This window comes from Exophiala viscosa, assembly GCF_022695815.1.
Source record: "Exophiala viscosa unplaced genomic scaffold EDD37scaffold_3, whole genome shotgun sequence".
In the NCBI taxonomy this organism is placed as follows: domain Eukaryota; kingdom Fungi; phylum Ascomycota; class Eurotiomycetes; order Chaetothyriales; family Herpotrichiellaceae; genus Exophiala; species Exophiala viscosa.
Genome location: NW_026944355.1, coordinates 1,871,936 through 1,894,906, shown reverse-complemented (window position 1 = coordinate 1,894,906; position 22,971 = coordinate 1,871,936). Strand labels below are relative to the sequence as shown.

Sequence of the window (22,971 nt, the reverse complement as noted above, 5' to 3'; positions counted from 1 at the left end):
CACCTGAGCAGTGAGTAGAACTAGAGACCGGACCAGGAGCGCAATGATCAGTTAACGATGTGGGCACCTGGACCCGTCGATAATTCGCATAGCAGAAAGGTGGGAAGCTTGTCCAGCCGAGCGAAGGAGAACCATGTGGCACACGCTCAAGGTCGTGGAGTTCAGAGAACAAGATCTCCCTGGAAAAGAGCTTGTGCTCTTTGCTTGTTGGGCCCATCATTGCTTGTCTTTCCCTCCACTTACTGTGTCTTGGTATTGCTTCCCGGGAGCTTACCATGCCTAGACGCTACTCACAAGCTAGGTGGACCCACGTCTCAAATGCTCGAGTTGCTTGCAAGCGACTGCCTGATCGATACCTTGGAAGCCAAAGCTACGTGCTGCAGGGTCTCACTGTCAGTAAGCCGTGGGAAAAAAGACTCACTCTACACGAGCAAGGTAGGGCCGACTTCTGAAACCTAGCTCCGGTCATCCGTGTGCATCGCGCTTCTCTACGTTTCTCGACACAGTTTGAAGTGCAATCCTTGCGAGAAATGGGCTATGCAAGACTGTTGGTAGGCTTATGGATTTGAAGAGCATACGTTGCACGGTCACAAAGGTTGGGATGCTAACAGACTGATTTGCAAATGCTGTGTCTTTTTTCTCGAGTTGCTTTGACCTTTTCTTGCAACCCAATGACTCCTAACCTCTATGCATGCAATATCAAGCAGCGGCTTCCACTTGAGGCTATCTATTTTGGAGTTACAGGACCCTGGAGCCCGTGGGTGAAGACACTTGGATCAACCTGATCAACGACATGCCCGCTAGTCTGCTTGGGGGCGAGTTTCCGAGAGGCATAGCGTCTGAAGCCCGGAACCTTTGACAGGAATCTCAAGAAAGGTTTTTGAAGAGGAAGAGCACCTGTGCGTTCTTCGTACAGCATGCAGGAGATGGCTATCATAATGAAGATCCAGTAGACATTGTACGAAATGACCGAACCATATGTGGCAGTGTTTTGCCAACCAAGGATTGCGTTGAAGACGTCCCAACCATTGTCGGTTTCAGGATTGCAGCAGTTGACGTGCCAGACAGTCGTTTTGATGTCGTATGACCCAGGGCCATCACCAGCCTCGGCGACATCAGAGCCTACTTTCTGTGCAAAACTGTGGAATTGCAAGCTCCAGACGGCCTTTGAGAACATTCCAGCTGCGATGAGGTAGAGGATACAGGTCGAGGCGATCAAGAAGTATTGGATGGTCATATGATTGCCTCCGCTGTAGATGAGGTAGCCGACGAGGAGACCGGCTAGAATACCCGTGACGACGGGGAGTGGGAAAGCAGTGGCTGGCAGACTGAGGGAGACACCACCAACAAAGACGACAGCCTCAAGAGCTTCTCGAAGAGTGGTGATGAATGGGAGAATGAACATAGCGTATCTTCTGCTCCATTCACTGAATCTGGAGGCGGCATCCTTGTGTTTGGTCTTCGAGATGAGGGCATGTGCAATCTTGACCCTCCATTTTTCTTTTGTCTTGTTGATGCGCAGGATGGCCAGCCCCATGATGGTGATGATGATGCAGGCAACGAGATAGAAGATGCCTTCCCAGAGATCCTCAGTATTGGACCATATATCATGGCCGAGACCATAGAAGACGCCAATGAAGGCGCCGCCGATGATGAGGGCTACACCGATGCCGGCCATGGACCCCCACCATACTTGTCTTTTGAGCCTTTTGTATATAACCTGGTCCTGAGAAGGTTGGCCCAAGGCTTGCTTCAAGAAGGAGAACAACACCGAGATAACGATGACTGCTTCGAGGACTTCTCGGAAGACAATGAAGAAGACTTGGACACCAAAGACGTCTTTGGCCATGGTGGGCGATCTGATAAGATTGATCTGATTAAAAAATTGATGAAGCTGATATCGAAGAATCGGGATCTCAGAAAGTCTTATACCCAAGCGGAGAATCAACGAAGAAGCTCGGGAAAGCTTGGGAAGGATAAGACCTGAGGAAGATGGATTCTAGCTACTTCGTCAAGAGTTCGGATTGCATTATTTACGGTTTGGCAGGAGAATCGAGGGGTTTTGACCCGCCGCCGAGTATCGGGACCCTCAAGGATTTCTTCTTCAGGTGATTGATCATCTGATAACGCGAAAAGATAAGATAATCGGCAAGGACGGAAGCACAATTACATGAGGCAGACCCGAAATTACGAGACCAATGCAGGGCGGTGGATGTTCTGGGTGGTTGGTATTGGTGGACAGTGGCCCGAAGCGACATCAGATAACTTTGATGTCACGTCTGGAGCATCCATGGCACCGCTAATCAATCTAATCGCTCCATCAGTTGTTCCACGGACCTTGGTTTGGCTGGTCTCATTGGAGGAGAAAAACACCTCTCCCATGCGCACCACTAGGCAAAATTTTCAGACTGCCCACTTCTCCCTCGAAATCAAAGCGTCAGGAAAGAAGCAAAAGTAGTTCTCAACAACCATGGAGGGGCCGCAACCTGAAAGACCGGTAAGCCTTGCCGGCATCGGGCTGTCACCGACTAGCTTTCCCAATGCTTGTACGATGATCGATGTGTTCTGATTCTGGGTAGGTCTTCCCACCTTTCGCATATAGAAAACAGTCCCTCTTCCTTCCGGACCATAATGCCCTGTAGGTTGACGACCACATCTTGAAGCCTTGGCGAGCTTCTGCTAGGTTTCACAACACCATCGTCTCACCATGGCGAGGGCTATTCAATCAATCTTCGTCTCGCTTGTAGCTCTGCTGCTTTGCGGATGGGCTGCTGCTAAGACAGTCACATATGACTTCAATGTCAGTTGGGTCCAGGCCAACCCTGATGGTTTGTTGGAACGAAAGGTCGTTGGCATCAATGGACAATGGCCACTCCCCGTCATTGAGGTCGACAAGGGTGACCAACTCGTGGTCAACATGTACAATGGATTAGGAGACAAAAATGCCAGCATTCACTTCCACGGCATGTACCAGAACACCACCAGCAATATGGACGGTGCCAACATGGCTTCACAGTGTCCCATTGGCCCGGGATCCAGCTTCACTTACAACTTCACCGTCAACCAGAATGGTACTTACTGGTACCATTGCCACACCGATTTCTGCTACCCGGATGGCTATCGTCAAGCATTGATTGTACATGACGATGATGCCTACTTCGCTGACGAGTACGACGAAGAATTCACCGTCACCATCAGCGATTGGTATCACGATCTGGTTGAAGACATCTCATTCCTGTCTTTGTACAATCCTTCCGGTGCCGAGCCTATACCCAGCGCATTCCTCTTCAATGATACGATGAATTCGAACCTCGCCGTGGAACCAGGGAAGACCTATCTGATAAGATTGATCAACATTGGAGCCTTTGTGGGGCAATTCTTCTACATTGAGGATCACACTTTCAAGATTGTGGAGATTGATGGTGTATATACTGAGCCCACTGAGGCCGATACACTCTACATCGCCGTTGCTCAACGTTACGCGATTCTCGTCACCACCAAGAACTCTACGGACAAAAACTATCCAATCGTGACCATAGCGGATTCCGATCTTCTTGACGATATTCCCTCAGACCTCCGGCTCAACAACACAAATTGGCTTGAATACAATTCCAATGCTGTACATTCAGAAGCTGTCATCATTTACGATGTGTCTTCAGATATTGTACCCTTTGACGATATCACCTTGATCCCTGCCGACCACATGGAGCTGCTGCCGGAGCCGGATTTCGAGATCAATCTGACTGTCAGCATGAACAATCTGCGAAATGGAAATGGTTATGCCTTCTTGAACGATGTCTCCTACGTAGCACCCAAAGTGCCTACACTCTACAGCGTCATGTCAGCCGGCACACTAGCAGACAACGCCACAGTCTATGGAGAATACACACATCCTATGGTCCTCAAGCACAACGATGTTGTCCAACTTGTCCTCAACAACGCCGATTCCGGATCTCACCCTTTCCATCTCCACGGACACAATTTCCAGGTCATCGATCGTGCTCCTGCTTATGGAGCACATTTCTACGACTATCTTGCTGGTGACCCGGTTCCTTACGACCCTTCCAACCACACGGCCTTCCCAGCCATCCCAGCTAGAAGAGACACCTTTGTCCTACCACCTCAAGGATACTATGTCATTCGTTTCGTGGCTGATAACCCTGGTGTCTGGATGTTCCACTGTCACATCGATTGGCACTTGTCCCAAGGTCTGGCCATGGTCATGATCGAGGCTCCTAACAAGATCCAAGAAACACATCACATTCCCGATCAGGCGTATGAAGTCTGCAAAGCGGCCGGCGTCAAATACGAGGGCAACGCAGCAGGCGACACCGAAGACTTGCTGAACGAGTCTGGCCAAAACAAGCAGGTAGCATTCTTGCCCGGTGGTTTTACCGCTCGTGGTATTGTGGCTTTGGTCTTTTCATGTATCAGTGCCGTGCTGGGTATGGCGTTCATCACTGTCTACGGTATGTCCGAGCCTAAGGTGCTGCAGAAGGATGATCAGGTTGATGATGAAGTTACACATGAGACTGTCGCTGCTGGTGGTGCAGAGCCCAAGTTGGCTTCTGCTCAGGGCTAGACATATTTTGTAACCCTAGAATTTTATGTTTGCAACATCGAAATTGTTTCCCAATGCAAAAATGCGTCAGCGGTATCTCGCTTCACCGTTGTCTTGATGAGGCTAGTTTTGCGGACACGTGAGTGTGACCTCAGGCATCCCATTGCAACCTCTCTTGGACTTCTGTTTCTTCGCGTATCTATTCTGCGTGTCGCTATTCGCTCAGTGCGGTCTTTGTTGTTCAACGGGCAATGCGGATCAACATTGGAGCCCTGTGAGGGCCCAAAAATGGTTCAATGATCTACATGCCCCGATGCATCGCGGATCGCTTCTTCAGCTTTGAAGCCATGGCTCTTCCTCACATGGCATCTTGTCCATTAAATCCCTACCAGTCTGCTTTCCAGAGCGCTAAACCTGGCATCTCAGCGATGTCAAATTGGAGGAACCGCTCGACTCGGTTGGGGCGAGGAAGACAAGATCACTGCCATGAGACTAAACTCACCGCCCCCCAGTCGAAAATAAAAGGGGATGATTTTCCAATACTTGTCACTCAAAACACTTCACGAAGAGATCTTTGGCGGACATAGAAGCAACGGAAATCAATATGCGAGGTGGAAGAAGCTCCGGCTGCAGGACATGCAAGCAACGTCGGATTAAAGTAAGAGACCTTATCCTGGACAGATCCCATGGAAGTCGTGTTCGTCTTTCGCAAATCTAACCTTCAACCGTTTAGTGCGACGAACGTCAACCCATATGCTTTCAATGCGAAAAGAGCAAACGTCACTGTACAGGACCAGACTCCCCATTCCGATACCAGTATGCTTCGGAGGAACAGCATGTACAACTGCTGGTTGCCCTCCAAACAGTCTCGTTCGATGTGAATGGCGACGACAAGATCAACCACAACCCCTCTCCGGTACCCATCAGAGGTGTTGTCCAAGAAACGAGCCGTACACTGCACGTCATTCCATACACCCAATCCGAGAAGCTTGCGGCCTCTCTGATCGAAGCGCTTGACAGGCCATGCAGCTTTGGGGCTCGTCTCCAACAGATGGGCCCGCATTTCAGGTACCTGCCCTACCGACTTGGACACAGCAAAGCGCTCGACGCCTCCGTCAGCTGTCTTCTGCAGTCCTACACGCTTATCTCGAAAGGGCAGCCACGCAACCACGCCCTCGAACTCGCAAGCTATGGCAATGCCATCAGATCCTTGCGTATCGAACTTTCATCCGCAGATCCTAGCAAAACAACGCCGGAGACTCTCTGTGCAGCTTTGATCATGGCGCAGTACGAAGTATTCAAGCCCAGCCCGACTTTCTCATACGTTAGCCTTGCAGGCGGCGTATCTGCGATGTTCCAAGCTTGCGGAGCGAAACGCATCCAATCTGATTTTGAACAAGCCACGTTCACCGCACATTATCCCGGAATCATTTTGCAGTGCCTCCTGCGTGGAGATGACTGTTTTCTCAGCAGGCCCGAGTGGGTCGACGTTATGCGTCGGAGCGAGCCTATTGAGGGTCCACTCATCAGCAACATATGGGTCTCCTTCACTCAGTTGCCAGGCCTGTTAAGTCGAGTCCGATCACTCGATTATCATTCAGATGACCAATACACTTCGGTCCTGCGCGATGCTTATGCCCTGCGGAAAGGAATCGTGAAGAATGCCGACGAGGTCACCCGCAAATTGTCACATCCTGGCGTCCACACCATCTGTCCGGGCGTGTACAAAGGTGCACTCCCAGCGCAGTCATGGACTCCAGCTTCACAAAAGGACTACCTCACTCCGAACCGTGCCATTAAACAGTCCGCCTTCTACCACGGTGCTGTCATTCTCGTCAACACCGTGATCCAGCGTGTTTTGCAGGCAGAGAATCCTTCATTGGCCATCCAGTCCAGACAATCCGCCGAGTTTATCCTGTCGACCGTGGATTTTGCCTTGAGCAATGCGCGCCCATTTGGCGCCATGTACATGACTTTCGCTGGGCCGATGGCCTACGGGGTCTGTAGACCTGATGAGCGTAGCTTCTTGCTCGCCAAGATGAATGAGCTGTTTGGGCAGTACTGGAATCAAACAGAAACGAGTATGATGGTTGTGTTCGAAGCAGTCACGGGTGGCGCAGTGTTCAAACATAACAGTCTGCGGTTGGCTTCCGATTCGAGGTCGGGATCGCCCAACTCGCCCAAGTAGGATGCTCGGCCTAGAGCTTAACAGCCCGCATTAGGCACGACGGTCGCGAACGATGATAAAGGGAACGCCTGACAGATTTGGAAGGAGACGTTCCAATTGATGCTCAATTGTGTGATGCTACCTCGGCTGGGGTGCGTTTCAGCAAAACCCACAGCGCGAACATAGCCAAGTCATTTTGTCATTACCCATACTCGACGGCCGACGACACTCCCGCCAGAGGTCTCTCAGGTTTCATGTCCAGCAAGGAGTTTCCAAACGACCTCTTCGGGTGCAATGATACAAATAAGTGCCAACCTGTCTGACTGCACATTCTCCTAAATGCTGCGGCGCAGCACGGTCTCTGTCAAGAATCTCGACGCGACTTCGTGTGAGGTTTCTGTTCAGCTTTCACTGTGTCGTTGCTTCCGGCCTTGCTCGAAGCCGCACTTTCAGAGTGTATTGTCCCTGCATTATTCGGACACGTCTGGCAAACTCTCTTTGTTAGTGAGGCGCCATTTTTGCCTTCAGTCTTTTTCCTTGGTGCAGGCCCGTCTTTCCTTTTAGTGCTGCAGCTGGATTGCAGAGTGATTGTGGATTTTCGTGGTCATCGTGATTTCTGATTCTTCATACCCCTTTCTCGGACGCTGTGTCGGAGCCGCGCCGGAGCGGCTGCTTTTTTGAGAGCCACCATCCTTCCTCTCGAGACCGTAGCTGCCTGGTAGGCGAGTCGGGGGCTTTCCGTGGTCATCGTTATACCTAGTCTTTGGTTCCTTTTTCGACTGCCACGCCGGTGTTGCAGTCATTCGGCACGATGGCTCGTGTTCATACAGAGACCGCCCGAGCGTGGGCCGGTCAAACCAAAACATCTCAATCCTGTCCTTTCGACCATTCCCTGCACATGCCGAAAAATGTGCGACAAAACTTGCCAAACTCAGCCTTGGGGTTGAAGGAGCGCCAACTCCCCTGTGCTTGATGCCAGACTCGTGCCGCAGGATGCGTGACCGGCTTTGAACCCATGTTTCCGTATCGCCCACGGCCAGGGCTGAAGGCCGTGATCGGAAGGATCAGGACGTCTTCGACGAGTTTAGCGCGTCCACCATCATGTAAACCTGTCAGGGCGTTCCAGCGTAGACCGGCCTGTTCTTCGAGCCAATCCTGTGTTGCGACGGTGACGGCTTCAGGACCTGTCAATGTTAGTGGCCCGAGGAATCGCAATTGTTCAATGGCGCTAGGCGATGTGATTGTGCCGCCGTTCTCGTTTGCAACATGGGCCAAGCGGCGGAATAGTATGTCCATGAACCGTAAAAGGACTGGGTGGCCTGTCGATGAGGCTAGGGCCCATTGCGTGAGTTGGATTGGGGACGAGTAGCCCATTCGCCAGTAGTCGTTGGACTTTGGGGAGGTGTCGGCTTCAATGCCCAGAATCAGGCTCACGGGACTGTTGGATGTGAATGTCGTGTCTGTTATGGGGTCTGTCCAGGGTGCGAGATCTGCTGCGGAGATCCATGTTGCAGGTTGGCGGAGTGGTTGAGTGTCAACGTCGGCGTACTGAATCGCGTTAGTTCGGATTGCTTGTGGATGGGTGGTCCTTACAATTCCGCCAAACCATTTGACAACCAAAATGCGAAAGACGTCTGTGCGCTCGACATTGGCTGGTAAGTTTATAAAGTCCTGGACGAACTCGGGCTCAAATTCCTCCAGGAATTGCAGAATGCCTTCATCCTCCCAGAAGAAATAGGCCATGTCGTCAGCGACCACGTAGGTTAGCCATTTCTCCACACTGTTGCGGAGGAGATCTGTCCAGGTGTCGACATGGCGATCCTTCCATGTTTGATGCATGATCAAGGGGATATTCGAGTGATCCATCAAGCGGCCTTTGGTGTTTGCGGCTTGAGATGCCAACAAGGCGGCATCGACTATGTTTTCTGGATGCACATCTGAATGTGACAACCAGTGAGGTGGAATGTACCATGCTAGGCGGGAAATCAGTAAGCCACAAAAGGGTAAGGAGAGTTTCGACTCACCACCTCCAGTTCCATTGAAGCTGTGCACGTGTCTGGAAAGCAAGGGGTATCTTTGTTGTATTTGGATTGACGAGAGAGGGCGTGGCTCATGTTTGCGCAGTGGCACGAGAAACCAGAAGAGAGATGCCGAGATCAACAGCGACACCAAGATTCGACGTTGATATTGACGCAGCGAAAGGCACGCGACTCTCATTATTCCGGATATTCAACAGGCATGAAGTAATCAAAGTACCGGTCCCGTGTTGGTCGGAAGTTTTGTGAGAAAAGAGGCACAAGGGAGGAAACGCGTTGACGTGGTAGAACAAAGTATGCAGTCTAGTCTCGCATGCCAAGTAGGAACGACACGAAGACTCTTTCCGATTTCTGGGGTAATACGATAGTAGCTGAAAGGAATTCAATCTTGAAGGAGGTGGGAAAAAGGGGAATGAAAAGTGTAACTGAGGCTCTGGCGGGCTCTGGGCCGTGTGGCAGTTGTTTGCCGTGCGGCAGGCGACAGTAGCTTTAGAGACGGGAAGAGTTGGGGATGTTGTTAGTGGTGACACCGGTGAAGGTTCTGCAGAGTTGGTGGCTGTAAGGTTCGGGAGAAAAACCAAGGAATGCGCCGTAGCCAGGCGTCGGTTTAAAGTCCATGACGGATGGGCTGTTTTTTTCGATAGACGGGCTCGAAGGTGTAAGTGTGTCACTCAAGTAACTGGCTTCGACCAAAAGGTGCGTGGTTGATTCTGGCCAGATTGATTGGCGGGGAAAGAAAGCAATCTGTCACTGTCACTCTCCTTCTGCTTTGAGCGGGGGGAACTTAATCTTTGCTGCCTTGCACAGGCCCTACAGAAAGGCTGAATAGCAGTCCAGGCCTTGGGTCTTCCTTTTTTGCCTATAAATCAATTACCCAGTTTGGGGTCCGTGAACCTTTACAAAAAGCAAAATCTGTTACTGTTTGATGTTGATATTCAGATATTGATGTTGCAATTGAGTTAGAATAAGAATAAGAGTACGAAAAGCGAGCAGGGCACGTAAGCAAAGAGGCGAAGAAAACTGCGGAGCCTGTGGAGTTGAAGTCGGAAAAGAAAGCCTGACACTCTGACTCGTACCTATGGATGAGCTTCGATATGTCATTGCTGACTTCTCCAGTATCCTTGCCAAAAGCCATACGACCGTCGTATTGTTTGTCATTCTTGCGCATACTAACAATCTCAGCTCTCTCTTTCGCAACTTGAGACTCAGTATCAACACAAATCAAACTCCCCAGCGCCATGCATGCTAACAACAAAGCCCGATCCGCTAAACAGGTGTGTGGCCGGTGAATGCAAAACACCATCACGCTGATGGCTTGACTCCATTCTCCAACAACACTCTCTCATTGCCAGGAAACCTCTCGTTCATAAAGTGGGTATAGAACCGGAAGTAATCCTTGACAACATCAGCACCGCCGATTCCCTCCTCATCGTCGTCTGCACCAGGAGCAGCTTTCTGTGCACCCTTGGAAAACGCCATGATTGGGTACGACTCGACCTCTTTTTCTTCTTGCAGTAAAATCAGCTCGAGAACCTTGGCTTTGTGGGCGATACTGTCGAAACGCCACACCTTGCCGCGATATTTAATGGACGCGTCAGCATATTTCAGCGAAATGATTTTCTCTGGCTGTGTCCGAGGTTTGACCTCTGGAGAGGCAGAGGTACTGCTGGCCTCTTTGTAAAGGTTGTTCAGCGTCGATTTGGATACAGTAGACTTGCGGTGGAAACGTTGTCTTTTGTTTGGGGCAACGGTGACAGGCTCGGTTGCAATGCTGTCTGGGATTTCCCGCTTCTTGGCTCCTGAAAGCGTACGATAGTCATGGCTCGTTCTTGGTCTCTTCTTGCTCTCGAGTGTGTCTGGAGTGTTTCCTCTGCTTGTGACATGGTGGATGCTTCGGACGTCGGACACTTAATGTGCGTCAGCTTTAGTTGGGTTTACTGGTACGTATATGTTCTTACCATCAGATGAGTATCCAAGATCGATAGGACGGTCTGGGGCGCCAAAGTCTGTCGAGGTCTTCGTCGGGGCTTTCCCTGCTGGATGAAGCAGACAGCCAGGGCAACTGGGTGCAATCCCATCTCGTCGATGTTGTCTGCTGAGTCGTTGGTGAAGTACATCAATAGCATACCCTCGTTGTTTCCTCATGACAGCGTTTATATAGCGAGTGATAATTGGACGATGCTCGGCAGTCTCCCAGTGATAGTTGAGCGCAGCATTCTGTTTGAACCAGAAACGACCTTCCCCTGATTCGAGGTATTCTTTAGCGACGGGCTCGATACCTTCGTCTGTGGTGGTTGGAAGGTCGGTCCCAAACTTCGATTGGAGATAACCTCGAGTGTGTTCACGAAAGTGTCGTTGGGTCTCAGCGTTCATGCCCAGCTCGCTGCACAACGCTCCAACGGATTTGGAGCCTTTGTCCGCGATGCTGACCCGACTCATGGTGGACCTTGGTGATAGATTCTAAAGACATGAACTGGTGAGATTGGTCAATGCTCAAATTAGCGAGACGCGTTGAGAACAATTTTCGATACAGGGCTCAACACAAGCTGTCAGCATCTGCGGTGTGTGCTTCGATATGAGGTACTCATGGGTTGTTCGAAGAGTTGTTGATAAGAGCATGAATTCGGTGGCTGGGATCGTCGTGGACTAACTTAGAGACAACTTCACTCTTTGCGGGGTTCAGGACGCGATGAAGCTCGTTGTTTTAGGCGCGTCGTCGATAGACCTTTTTGGCAATTTTGCAACCAGGTCTCAATGTCCATGAAAACTACTCGTGTTCATCCGCAGAGAAGCTTACAATTCGATAATGATAAACCTAGAACGAAGACTAAATGCTACCTAGGTATGATGGCTCGCAATGACGCTTTTCCTGTTCTGCTCGTATAGTCAGTCGACTAGGTGAACCCTTGGATCATGGTTCATATCAGCATCGCAGCTAAGTCGTACTCATTGTTGTTGAGCATGTTTCAGACTGTCTGTGTAAGAATAGCAGATACTCCACGCACTGCATCTGACATTTGGTGTCGCTGTCATCGACTTCATCGTTGCCAAGCCGATATTGATCCGTCCCTGCGGCGAGTCATGCGCATCACCTGAGGATTCGAGAACTTGCTCGCCTGCCTTTTTCCACGTCCTCATCCTCGTCGTCTATCCTCCTCCTACCCAATGTCAGTCGCTAGAAGAACGTTATGAACTCCTCCCTCCTCTTCTCGAGACTGGGAAGCTCCAGCATCCTAAAGTCCACCCGCTCTCTTCGTCCCTTTCAGTCGAAATTATGCTCTCGAACCATCTCGCAGACAACCCCAAAATCTGCGACTGCCACACCATGGGAAGCTGCTAAAGCTGAAACGGACAAGAAGAACCAGACGGTGTTGTACGTATTTTGACCCAAAAATTCGCCCAGCAACTCACAGCCAGCAGATACTACGGCCTCAGTGCTGGCATAGCCCTCCTCGCCCTCTCATATGCCTCAGTCCCTCTATATAAAATGGTCAGTCAAACGTGAACCCTCATACCATCCACTGCTCACGTACCCTAGATCTGCCAACAAACCGGCTGGTCTGGTCAACCCATCAAAGCGCACGACAGCGCCGGCGATCCTGCACTACGTCTGCGACCCGTCGAAGACCACCGCCGTCTACGCATCACCTTCAACGGTTCCGTCTCAGACATCCTCCCCTGGAAATTCACCCCCCAACAACGTGAAGTCCGAGTCCTCCCCGGCGAGACCGCACTGGCATTCTACACAGCCAAGAACAAGAGCGAAGCAGACATAATCGGAGTAGCCACATATTCAGTCACACCGGCACAAGTGGCGCCATATTTCAGCAAGATCCAATGTTTCTGCTTCGAAGAGCAACGGCTCAACGCGGGCGAGGTCGTCGATATGCCCGTCTTCTTCTTCATCGACCCTGATTTCGCCAAGGACCCTACGATGAAGGGTATCGACACCATCACACTAAGCTACACATTCTTCAAGGCAAAATACGACAAGAACGGAGTGTTGACAACAATACCACAGGCAATGGCTGGGGCGTGAACAACAGAGTTACCTACTACCGATCCTTGAGCCAGGCAATCAAATCGTCGACACCTCGATCCGGTGGAAACACAGGATACCACCACTTGATCACTTTCCCGTCCTGAATGGCGATCATCGACCGCCTGAGGACTTTGTTGCCCTCCCACTCGAACGTCGGCAAATTCAGTCCTTGCTGGAACTCCAGCTTCTCATCGCTGAGTAGCTCGTACGGCAAATGCAGCCGCTCATGCACTTCGGCCTGATACTCGGGCGATTGGGTGGCAATGCCAAAAATCTGAGATACACCGAGGGAGTGCAGTTGGGAGAGATTGTCCCGAAAAGAGCAGGCTTGAGGTGTACATCCACGGGCGCCGGCAATGGCGTTCCACGAGTCTGGGACAGTCTCGTTGGGCGCACCTCAGACACAATCAGCCAGAGGCAGCAAGCTGGAAGAGTTGGAGATACCGGTTCGAGGATAACAAAAGACCACAGTGAGACCCTTGAGTACAGACAGGTTGACCTTTTTACTTGGGGCACGCGCTACGGGAAGGCTGAGATCTGAGGGGATAGTGAAATTCGTCAAGTGGTTGTACAAGCCGTCGTCAGTCGGGACAGGCAGGTCGGAGGGGAATGAGGTATCTGGAAATATCAGTACTGCTGTGAATGGTTCTGGATTCACCTACGAGCCATGGTGTTATGATCTCCTCTCACGGCAATGCGGCCTTGACGGATGTATTTTTACCAGGGTGTACACTGTACAGAGTACTGGTCTCGATTGCTACGACGGACGGTGGTCGAGCGGGGTTAACGAGCCGGAGTGAAGAAGTCCGCGATCTACTCAATATATGTTCTCTTCTCCAGTGTAGCTGTTTCCGGTCAATTTTGGCCTATACCCTCAAATCGTTGCCAATCATTCTCTATCTCAGTCACACTTCCCTTCTTCATCACGACAGCGCTGGACGGCTACCAAGCCCATCGGCGAACTTCTGAAGTTCTGCGGCAATCATCCCCATGATAAAAGGCAGCTGAGACGTGGAGAACATATAGCCACGGCTTGTGTAGCGCAGCTCCATGATCAACGCGGGGTCCCCAGCCAAATAGCTCCCAAGCAGATTGTATGCCCGAAAGAAAGATCCATACAACAGTAGTCTTGGACTATCCTGTCCACCATGTATGTTACGTGGGCATGAAAATGTGCCTACACCTTTCTCATCGATCAGCAGGATTGTCATGCCGGCATGCTCGCCCAAGGCGCGGTTCATGAAATCTTCGAGATGTTGTTGGTCAATGATCTCTTGAGACGTCAAGACGACAGTCGCATAGGTCGAGCGCGATCGGAGACAGCGCATACCGTTCGTCAGTGACTTGAGATTGGTATATGTTGTCACTTCCGGACGATGTGCCCGGGGAGCCACGCGTATGCCATCTTCGACTGCAGCCGGCATGTCCTGCGGCACGAAGAGACAGTGCTTTTTGTACCCGTGTACAGGTCGACAGAGTGCAGCAACCGTGGACATCAGACCAATGTAGCTGTCTTGGTAAGTCAAGGCGTCCTGGGCACCGGTGATTTCGACAACGAGCTCTTCCACTTGGACATGCAGCTCCGTTGATCCCACCACCCACCTCGTCCCGCCTGCTCCGAGTCCATAAGTACTCAATGCATCATGTCCGGCTGCATGTACGACCCCCTCGCGTACTGTGGGGACGGTATCGACGGCGCATGCTGCAATGAGGTCTTTGATGTGCTTTTCCGTGCTTGAAGCCTCCCAACTCTCCTGCTCTCCGAGGATGATATCTTCAATTTTGCATGGTGGAACAGTTGTTGAGGTGGTGAGCTTGATCAATCCCACACGATGTGCTGCCTCCAAGATAGCCTGCAAAAGACGGTGTACGGTGCTGTCGTCGAACCCTGCTGAAAGACACAGTCGTACACGTGACTCCCAGAAAGGAACAGCAGGTGTTGATACTGGACTGGCAAGGACTCCCTGCTGCCTCAACACATAGGACAACTTGGCGGCCACACTGGGGCGACCTGCGTATATCGGCAGGATTGGTGAGGAGTCACAGCCATAGATGTAGAGCCCTGCCCGGTGAAGTGTTTGCCGGACAAAAATCGTAATGCTTCTCAATCTCTTGAGGCTCCGATTCAGCATGGTGGGCTGACCAAGGACATATAGACACTGCACTAATGCGGATGTCGGAGGTGGGTCGAAGCCAGCTTTTACCATCTCGTCACGACGATGTGTTAGCCTTGGCCCGAATACCGCTTTGGCACACACCGTTCCTCCAATGGATCCTATCGCCTTGGAAAGTGTGGCAGTTCGGATGTCGATGAGGTCACTGCTCACTGGAGTCGCGGTCTCGTCTTCATTCCATAGTTCAACGCATCCCCGGCCAGTCGCACCCAGGGCCAGGAAGGAATGAGCCTCGTCCACGAGCAGTGTAAACCCAAAGCGTTCCTTTAGTGATGAGAGGCCGGCAAGGTCTGGAATGGTTCCATCCATGCTAGTACGCATTAGTTTCAGCTTGGTAGCAGCAACGAAGAGCGTTAGGGGTTACCTGAAGAAGCCCTCAACAGCCACGAGAGTATTTGTACATTGTCCCATACACGCATCGAGAATCTTTTCGAGGTCATTCATGTCATTGTGGCGGAACTTTCGGATCAGCCCAGGTTGACTCTGATAAGCTGCAACAAACATCGAGTTATGGCTCTTCTCATCAAGTACAACCATCCAAGTTTTGTCGAGGATTGCTGAAAATGCGAGTAGATTGGATCCGTATCCTGTACTGGTAAACAAGCAGAAGTCGGCTTGCCAGAAAGTTGCAACCCTCTCTCGTGCTTCCTTTTCGATTGGTGACACATCAGAGCAGTTGACGACTGGCAATTTGGCCAGAAGGATTTGGTGGAGGGCGATGCCATCTTGACTGCAACCTAGAAAGCCAGCGTAGTTGTGAGACGCAGATTGGATGACTTCTTGTGAATTGCCGTTCTTGTCACGCACCCTGGCCAAAGGTTTTCCATGAGATACCGAAAGTATGACGCGCTCGTTCTTGCCTTTCTGTGTGAAGAGCGGATGGACATAGTGATGGTTGAACTTGCCAGGCTCTGATATAGGCTGGGAGCTGGTGTCAGAGTCTCGAAGCACGACTCTTGCCCTGGTATACAACAGCCTGCCACCTTCTCGCACCTTGGCCCAAGTGCTAGTCCTTGGTGGCTGATACAGGACTCGCAAGATATCGTTCGGCAGAAGTGAGTTGACCTCGGCACTCTTGGTTGAGATTGATGAACTGCTGTCCTATGAGAGTCATTAGCATGGAAAGCTGGAAGCTGAAATACACACCGAGCCTGTGTTCCTTTCGTGGATCTGAATGCGAATCTTCTCGAAGGAGTACTGTTGGTACGGGATAACCTCAGAAGCCATGTTGTTTGACACGCGCGAATCATTCATGACTTTGGTAGCAATCTTCCAAGACTCGCCAAGTCACCGAGACGAGGGATAGAAACAACATATTTATGGACCGTGCTGCTACTGAAAAGCAAGCTCGGTGCTTCGCATGCAGACTCATGTGGCTGTAAGTCTGGCCGGTCGGAGTACAAGGATTGCTGGTAAATAGGTGGTCTGGAGCCCCTTGAAGCAAGCATACCTCCAGGGCGATACATGCTCTAGATCGTGGCCTCGGTCGAGAGTGTATGAATCAGGCAGCCACTGCGGCATGTCAACAGAGACAATCATAGACGTTGAGCAATCATGACCTGTAGACAAGTAAATGGCTGGCTCAAAATGATCATTGGCTGGCTGAGGCAAAGGCTTAACGGCTACTGTAAACGGTTTAAGCCATGTCGGCTAGGCCCTGGCCGTCCCCTTTCCGAGACAGAAGTGATCTGGACTATCGGTGCTGACGTTCTTCACCCGGCAGTATGACTGACACGCTATGAGAAAGCTGAGGTCTGATGGGAAAGCGGAAATTCTCCGGTGGTTGTACAGGCTATCGTCAATGGGCGCAGGCAGACCGCAGCTGAATGTTTTCTTGGAAATGTCAGACAGTCGTGCAATGTCTGGGGACGACCCACGAGACATGTCGTTGATGCAGCTGAATAAAGTGAAAGTAGTTTATGCTAGAATGTTTTTGTTGTCGAGTGGGGTTGATATATGCTCTATCAAGGCGGAGCTGGACGAGAAAGTCCGAGACTCGTTCACTATATCATCTCTACGGCGAAATATTGTATTCTTCATGCATTGTATTAGTAATGTCGTTTTGTTATGCCAACGCTATGCGACTAGTAATACATAAACTGCTGCAGATACATTATGCAGCGATCTTGTGACTGTCTGGTCGAGACCTGCAGCCAAAGCTTTTGAAGATGTGGTGAGGTGATGACCTCCAGCACATTCACTCTTCGGTTGTGGTGAGATTGAGTACAGTTAGGATCTTTTCAAAATCCGGTGTTCCAAACCCACTGGCAACATCCCATCCCTCGCCGGCACTGAAACCAGGCCCATCACAGCCAACACTGCTTCCATTGACAACGTCGGTGAATGCCAGATAACCCTTTTCATACAACCAGGGATTCAACCAACCCATGGGGGGCTTACCCGCCGCCGTCAGGGCGTCGTTGACCAATGAAAAGATACTTGAGATTGTAGGCGCTGCGCAGCTCGTTCCATCGACTGTCTGGACCATGGATTCCAGGAAAATAATGTACCGATAACTCTGTGCGGCGAGGTCGGGATATGCACGACCTTCACAGTTGTACAGACCTTCAAATTGGTCGCCGGTGGTATTGAGATATCGTTCTATGACACCATTTTGCCAAGACGGTCGTGGAAAGTAATTGCTAAAGCCAGATCCCGATGCAAAGCCATTTGTCGTGTCGTATCCTACGACTTCAGGATAATTTCTGGTTCCGCCGACGGTGGTCACATAAGGACACGAAGCTGGAAAGACAGGAAGAAAGGTAGTCCTGTTCTGGCCGTCGTTGGAGATACAGCTGTTGTTCTTGCCGACACCACTGTCGCCTGAGCTAAAGAAGAGGGAGATTCCCTGGGCGCCGAGAGCGCCGAACTGATTGCAGACTTCTCTGGCGTAAGACTCGGGGACGGTTTGTTCATCATCGCCGTAAGAAGTGGAGATGACCTTTGGGAGGCTGTTGCTATCCTGGCTGGTCATCCAGTTGACCCATTCTAAGTATGGTTCATTGGTATTAGTTGTGGTGGCACTATCTGCCTCGAAGGGCGGCATTCCGCCCGTCGAATAGAGCGTGACTGGAATTGGGTAGACTAGTCCAAGGATGGTCTGGAGGTCAAGATTTCCTTCATTGCCAGGCACAGCTGTGGCATTGTCGAGGGGGCCGCTGTCGATAGAGATCTGCTTGACGGAGAATGAGGAGTTGACAGCTTCAGGCCGGAAGTTTTCAAGGTAAAGTTGGGCATCAGATCGATTCGAGACTTGACCGAGGTAGTTTGTGAAACCGATGGAGTTGTTGTTCGGTACTTGGACCCGGTAATTGACGGTATTGTACAGAGTTCGCAGACATTTCGTGGTCATTCCACCAAAGTTGCAAACGCCTGCCAACTGGGAGGAGTTTAATTCAGAGGTCAGGTCGGATAGATCTACGTCCGCAGGTACGGTGACGACATTTTCACCCTTGGGGTTGGCTCTCAAGAATGCCGTGGTAGGTTGGATGGTGGTGATATGATCATGAAGCGAGCGAGGGAGAGACCAATGGGTGGTTCGAACGAGTCTGCTACCATCTTCGTGCTGGTAGACTGAGTATTTCGTGTCGAGAAGACTTTCGATCTTAGCGACTGGTAGGGTGAGGGTGATCCAGTCTCGGGCAGAATTGAATTGGCAGTGAGATGAGTCCAGGCCATTTTCCAACAACCACTCTTGTACCAGTCTGGCTGTTTCATCAGTTGGTGACATTAGGTCGTAAACTTCTTGCTGCGACAGATGTTGGCCATAACGATGGTGGGAAGGGCTGGAAACTAGCAGGGTCAGTGAAGATGGCCTGAGAGTCAGACGAACCAATTACCCTCATGTAGATGTTGCTCAAGCAGGGCGAAGTTGTTGTGTTTGAGACCGATGTTGAGCTTTATGGGGTGGAGAGGATGGGGATTTCCAGCAAGAGACCATCTTGGAGGGACATTGTTGGTTTCCTTAACGGCGTACTCGGAGCGGGAGGGATGTACTGGCGAAGCAACGATTGACTGGAGGTTAACCAGGACGGCCAACAGCAGGCGGAACGAAAGCATAACGAACGTTAAAGCGATAAAAGCGCAATGCAATGCAAGCAAGAATAAAGAAAAGGGAGAAAAGAGTGTTGATGAGAGAGGCTGATGGTTATTCAGACATTCTCAAGTGAAGTGAAGTACTTACCAGGTACCAACTTTCCAATGCCGTCATTGGCAGGCGGAGTCGAGAGATTTACATTAAAGGGCAAGGCAGACGGATCCGTGAACGGCACTAACAAATGAAATATGGAGATACTGGTTGATGTGTAAAGTATTGGTTTTCTTTTCTGATCCTGTTGTCCTAGGAGATAACAATAGAAGTAGATTGTAGGACAGCGCCAGATCACGAGTACCTTCGACGTTACACGGACCAAAGGTACCAGGTACTGTTCGTTGGTGATGAGATTTCGTGGTTCGTCTCCGAAAAGTGTAACAATTCGTTACATTCTCTGCATGATTGGATCATATAGAAGTTGGTATACTTTTCCCGCTAGTTCAATTGACTTGATTCAGAATGTAACGGAGATGTTGCTTGGCTGTCGATCGATTTGACTCCGTGTTTCGCATTGAATTGGATCTACAAAAATCCTTACTAGAGCAGTGTCTGACACATATTGTGCAGATGCAGTTCTGGTATGGAGACTACACCGTCAGACGGAATGTCAGAAAGTAAACAAATATGCCACCTCTTAACATTCAGCCCGTCGTTCTCTTTCCTCGACACCACGACCATTCTCTTCAAGGTGACAGATTTCGCACTGAGAAGCTGCCGCGAGAGAAGATTTGGTGGTGGACCGATGCAACGGGCGTGCTCTCAGCCGAAACATCTCTACAAGCAGGTTATGTTCATTCTTGTGCCGAATCAAAAACCTCAGGTACCGTCCAAGGTGGTCACTGAGTCCACCCTCTAGATGTGAAGATGCGATGTTATCATTGCGTGACTTCCTCTTCATACACAAGTCGAGTGAATTGTCCAAGTATTTACCACCTTGACTGTCTCATAGCAACACAACAGTCACTATCTAGCACTGCCTTCCTTCACGGCCAGAATGGATTGTTTTGTCAACGATTCCTCAATGCATCCTCTGCAATCTTGTTCTTTCTGCCACCCCCCACCTTTAGCAGCTCACGATGGCAGGGAACCGAAAGCGAAAGCAGCCATCTCCTAATCTACATGAAATCATTGCAGCTAAACGAGAGGAGAAAGAAGCAGCTCGCCCGAACTGGTTTTATATCGCCCGTTCGGCCCATCCTCAAACATCTGCATATGGCCTGAGACTCTTCAAGCAGCAGGAGAAGCTTGAGAAGCAATCCGAAACACAGACTACTGACGAGGGGAAATGGGCGGCGATCGAGCAACAACTACGTGGCGAGCTGCCCGAAGAATTGAAGGCACTGGATGCTCTGCAGCAACATGTCAACACATTCACCGCGTGCAACCCGACCATCATTGAGAAATTGTTCGCTGGACTGGAAACCGAAGAAGAACGACTTGCTGTTATCCTTCCGCATATCAAGTTTCCAGAACCTCAGACAGAGGGCACCTCAGGTACCTTTACATCGAGGGCAGTCAATACTGTCCAGTGACTAACAGGAACAGGTCTCCATGGCGAAGACGGAAACGACGAAAGCGAGGACAGCGTAGAGATGTTATATCAGAATCTCACTGCTGCCGAAGTAGAGGACGCCAAGCGGAAGAAGAATGCCGAGAAACGACGTCGCTATCAGGAGAACCTGAAGAAGCGCAGAGGCGATCCTGAGCTTCAGCGAGCTGCTGAGGAGGCAAGACATGTGAATGAGCACAATGCTGAGATGAGACGCCGAAGACACGAACAAGGTGAAGCCGAGGACACTGGAGACGATGAAGTTATTCTTGACGAGTAGGTCGTTGAAAGGGCAGCGTAGACGACCTACTTAGTAAGACACAGAATGTCAGTCTGCAAGTCCTGGGGAGGAATCAGATCCGATGATGACGGAAGATCAATCAGTTTGTCAGCATAGGTGCCGCCTTTGGCTCGTAACATGGTCGGCTAGGTCTACAGCAAGCGTCTGTAGCGGTGTACGAGTACAAGTTGTAGAGCGCATCCTAGCAGATCAATGCTGAATACAATACCTAGGTAATGATTGTTGCCGCTGACAGGCTTCACATGCCAACCCCTATTCCGTAGTCTGGTGCTGTGCCGAGGTTGTAACGCCAAGAACGGAAACAATGTCAACACTGACGATGACGAAGGTGTTTCCATTCTATCCTACTATACACGTTCACCTATACAATGATTGATAGACAGGGAATACGCACTCGCAAGGACCAGAGCTGAACAGCATGGATCATGTCGATTTCAACGCCATCAAACCCCTCCTTCGCGCTTATGCGTTAGGACATGTCACCTTCACGGGTCCCAGATTGTTCGGTTTCCTAAGAAGTCTACGAAGACAGAAACTCTCGACGCAAGAGAACTTGAATATACTCTGCACCATTCTCAAGACCTCCACTCAGCCCAATCGATTTCCTACCGCGGCGGCAATAATCGTTGGAGGAGCTACGGCTCTCCCTCGCCTCGTCCGTGCAATCCTTCAAAAGGTCCTTTCCATTTACAGCAATGGGCCAACTCGTCTGAATGACAGACTCACACGCCGTATACAATTTGTTTGCTCCCTGCTTTCGGCATGGCTGGCCTTCGATCTTCTGAACCGCGATGAAAACTGGTTCCGAAAACGTGGTATCAGTAGCCTCGAATCGCCCAACAAACACCACCTCCCTCCACCCTCGTACCAACCTCAGTATGCTGGCAAGACTATCGATTTCACACTGTTTGCATTCTGCCGAGCTCTAGATATCGTCATAATATCTGCATGGACACGAAGTCGCTCGAAGCCATGGCATCTCGAACAACGAAACCCAGGACTAGCAAACGACCTTCGCAGACTTGCAGATCCGACCATTTTCTCGATTTCAGCAGCAATCATCATGTGGTCATGGTTTTATGCTCCTGATCGACTACCTCGCGAGTATAACCAGTGGATATCAAAAGTGGCCGATATAGATGCTCGACTCATCGAAGGTCTTCGGCTGGCACGCCGAGGAGAGTTTGTGTATGGGGAGGACACGGGAAAAGCTGGACTCCTACAGCCATTATGCCAGAAGCTCGGTCTGCCCGAGGGATATGGTGATCCAACTAAGACTATCCCGATACCATGTGAGTTGTATCACTCTGGCACCGGCAAAAGCTGTGAAGTGCATGCTGCATCGAGGTTCTCGCGAAGCTGGAAATTCGCAATGGAGATTTACGTGCCTCTACAACTGCTTGCGCGTATCCGGACTCCCAACTTGAAGTCTGCAATGGAGGGTCTCAAGGCCGCAGCGAGGTCGTCATCATTTCTGGCAGCATATACCGCTTTGGTTTACTACGGAATTTGCCTTGCTCGAACCCGGCTCGGGCCCAAGATCTTCTCAACCAAAACCGTAACGCCGCAGATGTGGGACTCTGGGCTCTGTGTTCTGGCAGGCTGTCTGGCATGTGGATGGTCCATACTCCTAGAGAAACCAAGTCGACGACAAGAAGTTGCTTTCTTCGTTGCTCCAAGAGCATTAGCCACTCTGCTGCCTCGAGTGTATGACAGGCAGTACAGAATCAGGGAACAGGCCGTGTTTGCGACCAGTGTCGCATTGGTCCTCACCACACTAAAGTCTGGCAACGAACGGAATGTGAGAGGCGTGCTCGGAAGGCTATTGGGCAGTATCATGAGGGAGTGAATGACCTTCTCTCATCCGTCGAACTGGCTTTCGGACCCAGAGACTCTCAATTAAATTCCATGCTGAGGTTTGAGAACACATTGTCATCTCACACTCCGCGCAGAAGGTCACTCCCAGAAACAGACTGAACTCATCGAAGCATGTGAAAGGACCTGCTGTCAATAATCCTACTCCATCTGTCTCTTGCCGGTCTTTCATC

At 50.7% G+C, this 22,971-nt stretch overlaps 10 protein-coding genes across 10 annotated transcripts; 5 read left to right on the top strand and 5 right to left on the bottom strand.

Moving 5' to 3' along the window:
• Positions 1–593: 593 nt before the first annotated feature.
• EDD37DRAFT_338699 (high-affinity iron transporter) lies at positions 594–2,018 on the bottom strand. Its single transcript, XM_062811662.1, has one exon. It carries the CDS (start codon positions 1,847–1,849, stop codon positions 728–730), a length of 1,122 nt encoding a protein of 373 aa, XP_062672181.1. The 5' UTR covers positions 1,850–2,018; the 3' UTR covers positions 594–727.
• A 689-nt stretch (positions 2,019–2,707) lies between these two features.
• Positions 2,708–4,582, top strand: EDD37DRAFT_648725 (ferrooxidoreductase Fet3; the record flags this gene model as incomplete). Its single annotated transcript, XM_062818055.1, has 1 exon — positions 2,708–4,582. One exon carries the CDS (start codon positions 2,708–2,710, stop codon positions 4,580–4,582), a length of 1,875 nt encoding a protein of 624 aa, XP_062672180.1.
• Positions 4,583–4,874: 292 nt separating this feature from the next.
• On the top strand, positions 4,875–6,908 carry EDD37DRAFT_338744 (uncharacterized protein). Its single transcript, XM_062811663.1, has 2 exons — positions 4,875–5,219; positions 5,295–6,908. The coding sequence occupies exons 1-2, from the start codon at positions 5,166–5,168 to the stop codon at positions 6,747–6,749; spliced, it is 1,509 nt and encodes a 502-aa protein (XP_062672179.1). The 5' UTR covers positions 4,875–5,165; the 3' UTR covers positions 6,750–6,908.
• Positions 6,909–7,172: 264 nt separating this feature from the next.
• On the bottom strand, positions 7,173–9,284 carry EDD37DRAFT_338487 (putative glycosyl transferase). Its single transcript, XM_062811660.1, has 3 exons — positions 8,753–9,284; positions 8,322–8,701; positions 7,173–8,276 (listed from the first exon to the last, which is right to left on the bottom strand). Exons 1-3 carry the CDS (start codon positions 8,943–8,945, stop codon positions 7,596–7,598), a joined length of 1,254 nt encoding a protein of 417 aa, XP_062672178.1. The 5' UTR covers positions 8,946–9,284; the 3' UTR covers positions 7,173–7,595.
• Positions 9,285–9,945: 661 nt separating this feature from the next.
• On the bottom strand, positions 9,946–11,456 carry EDD37DRAFT_338361 (uncharacterized protein). The gene is made up of 2 exons (XM_062811658.1): positions 10,723–11,456; positions 9,946–10,671 (listed from the first exon to the last, which is right to left on the bottom strand). The coding sequence occupies exons 1-2, from the start codon at positions 11,201–11,203 to the stop codon at positions 10,067–10,069; spliced, it is 1,086 nt and encodes a 361-aa protein (XP_062672177.1). The 5' UTR covers positions 11,204–11,456; the 3' UTR covers positions 9,946–10,066.
• A 496-nt stretch (positions 11,457–11,952) lies between these two features.
• EDD37DRAFT_648721 (cytochrome c oxidase subunit XI assembly protein) lies at positions 11,953–12,803 on the top strand (the record flags this gene model as incomplete). The annotated part of the gene is made up of 3 exons (XM_062818054.1): positions 11,953–12,137; positions 12,185–12,254; positions 12,303–12,803. The coding sequence occupies 3 exons, from the start codon at positions 11,953–11,955 to the stop codon at positions 12,801–12,803; spliced, it is 756 nt and encodes a 251-aa protein (XP_062672176.1).
• A 799-nt stretch (positions 12,804–13,602) lies between these two features.
• EDD37DRAFT_338479 (aminotransferase class I and II) lies at positions 13,603–16,432 on the bottom strand. The gene is made up of 3 exons (XM_062811659.1): positions 16,127–16,432; positions 15,345–16,081; positions 13,603–15,290 (listed from the first exon to the last, which is right to left on the bottom strand). Exons 1-3 carry the CDS (start codon positions 16,232–16,234, stop codon positions 13,730–13,732), a joined length of 2,406 nt encoding a protein of 801 aa, XP_062672175.1. The 5' UTR covers positions 16,235–16,432; the 3' UTR covers positions 13,603–13,729.
• A 563-nt stretch (positions 16,433–16,995) lies between these two features.
• On the bottom strand, positions 16,996–19,162 carry EDD37DRAFT_626866 (tripeptidyl-peptidase I). The gene is made up of 2 exons (XM_062816331.1): positions 18,820–19,162; positions 16,996–18,772 (listed from the first exon to the last, which is right to left on the bottom strand). Exons 1-2 carry the CDS (start codon positions 19,037–19,039, stop codon positions 17,178–17,180), a joined length of 1,815 nt encoding a protein of 604 aa, XP_062672174.1. The 5' UTR covers positions 19,040–19,162; the 3' UTR covers positions 16,996–17,177.
• Positions 19,163–20,039: 877 nt separating this feature from the next.
• On the top strand, positions 20,040–21,079 carry EDD37DRAFT_338289 (uncharacterized protein). Its single transcript, XM_062811657.1, has 2 exons — positions 20,040–20,567; positions 20,619–21,079. Exons 1-2 carry the CDS (start codon positions 20,150–20,152, stop codon positions 20,900–20,902), a joined length of 702 nt encoding a protein of 233 aa, XP_062672173.1. The 5' UTR covers positions 20,040–20,149; the 3' UTR covers positions 20,903–21,079.
• Positions 21,080–21,240: 161 nt separating this feature from the next.
• EDD37DRAFT_338266 (uncharacterized protein) lies at positions 21,241–22,913 on the top strand. The gene has a single exon (XM_062811656.1). It carries the CDS (start codon positions 21,342–21,344, stop codon positions 22,770–22,772), a length of 1,431 nt encoding a protein of 476 aa, XP_062672172.1. The 5' UTR covers positions 21,241–21,341; the 3' UTR covers positions 22,773–22,913.
• The last annotated feature ends 58 nt before the right edge of the window (positions 22,914–22,971 follow it).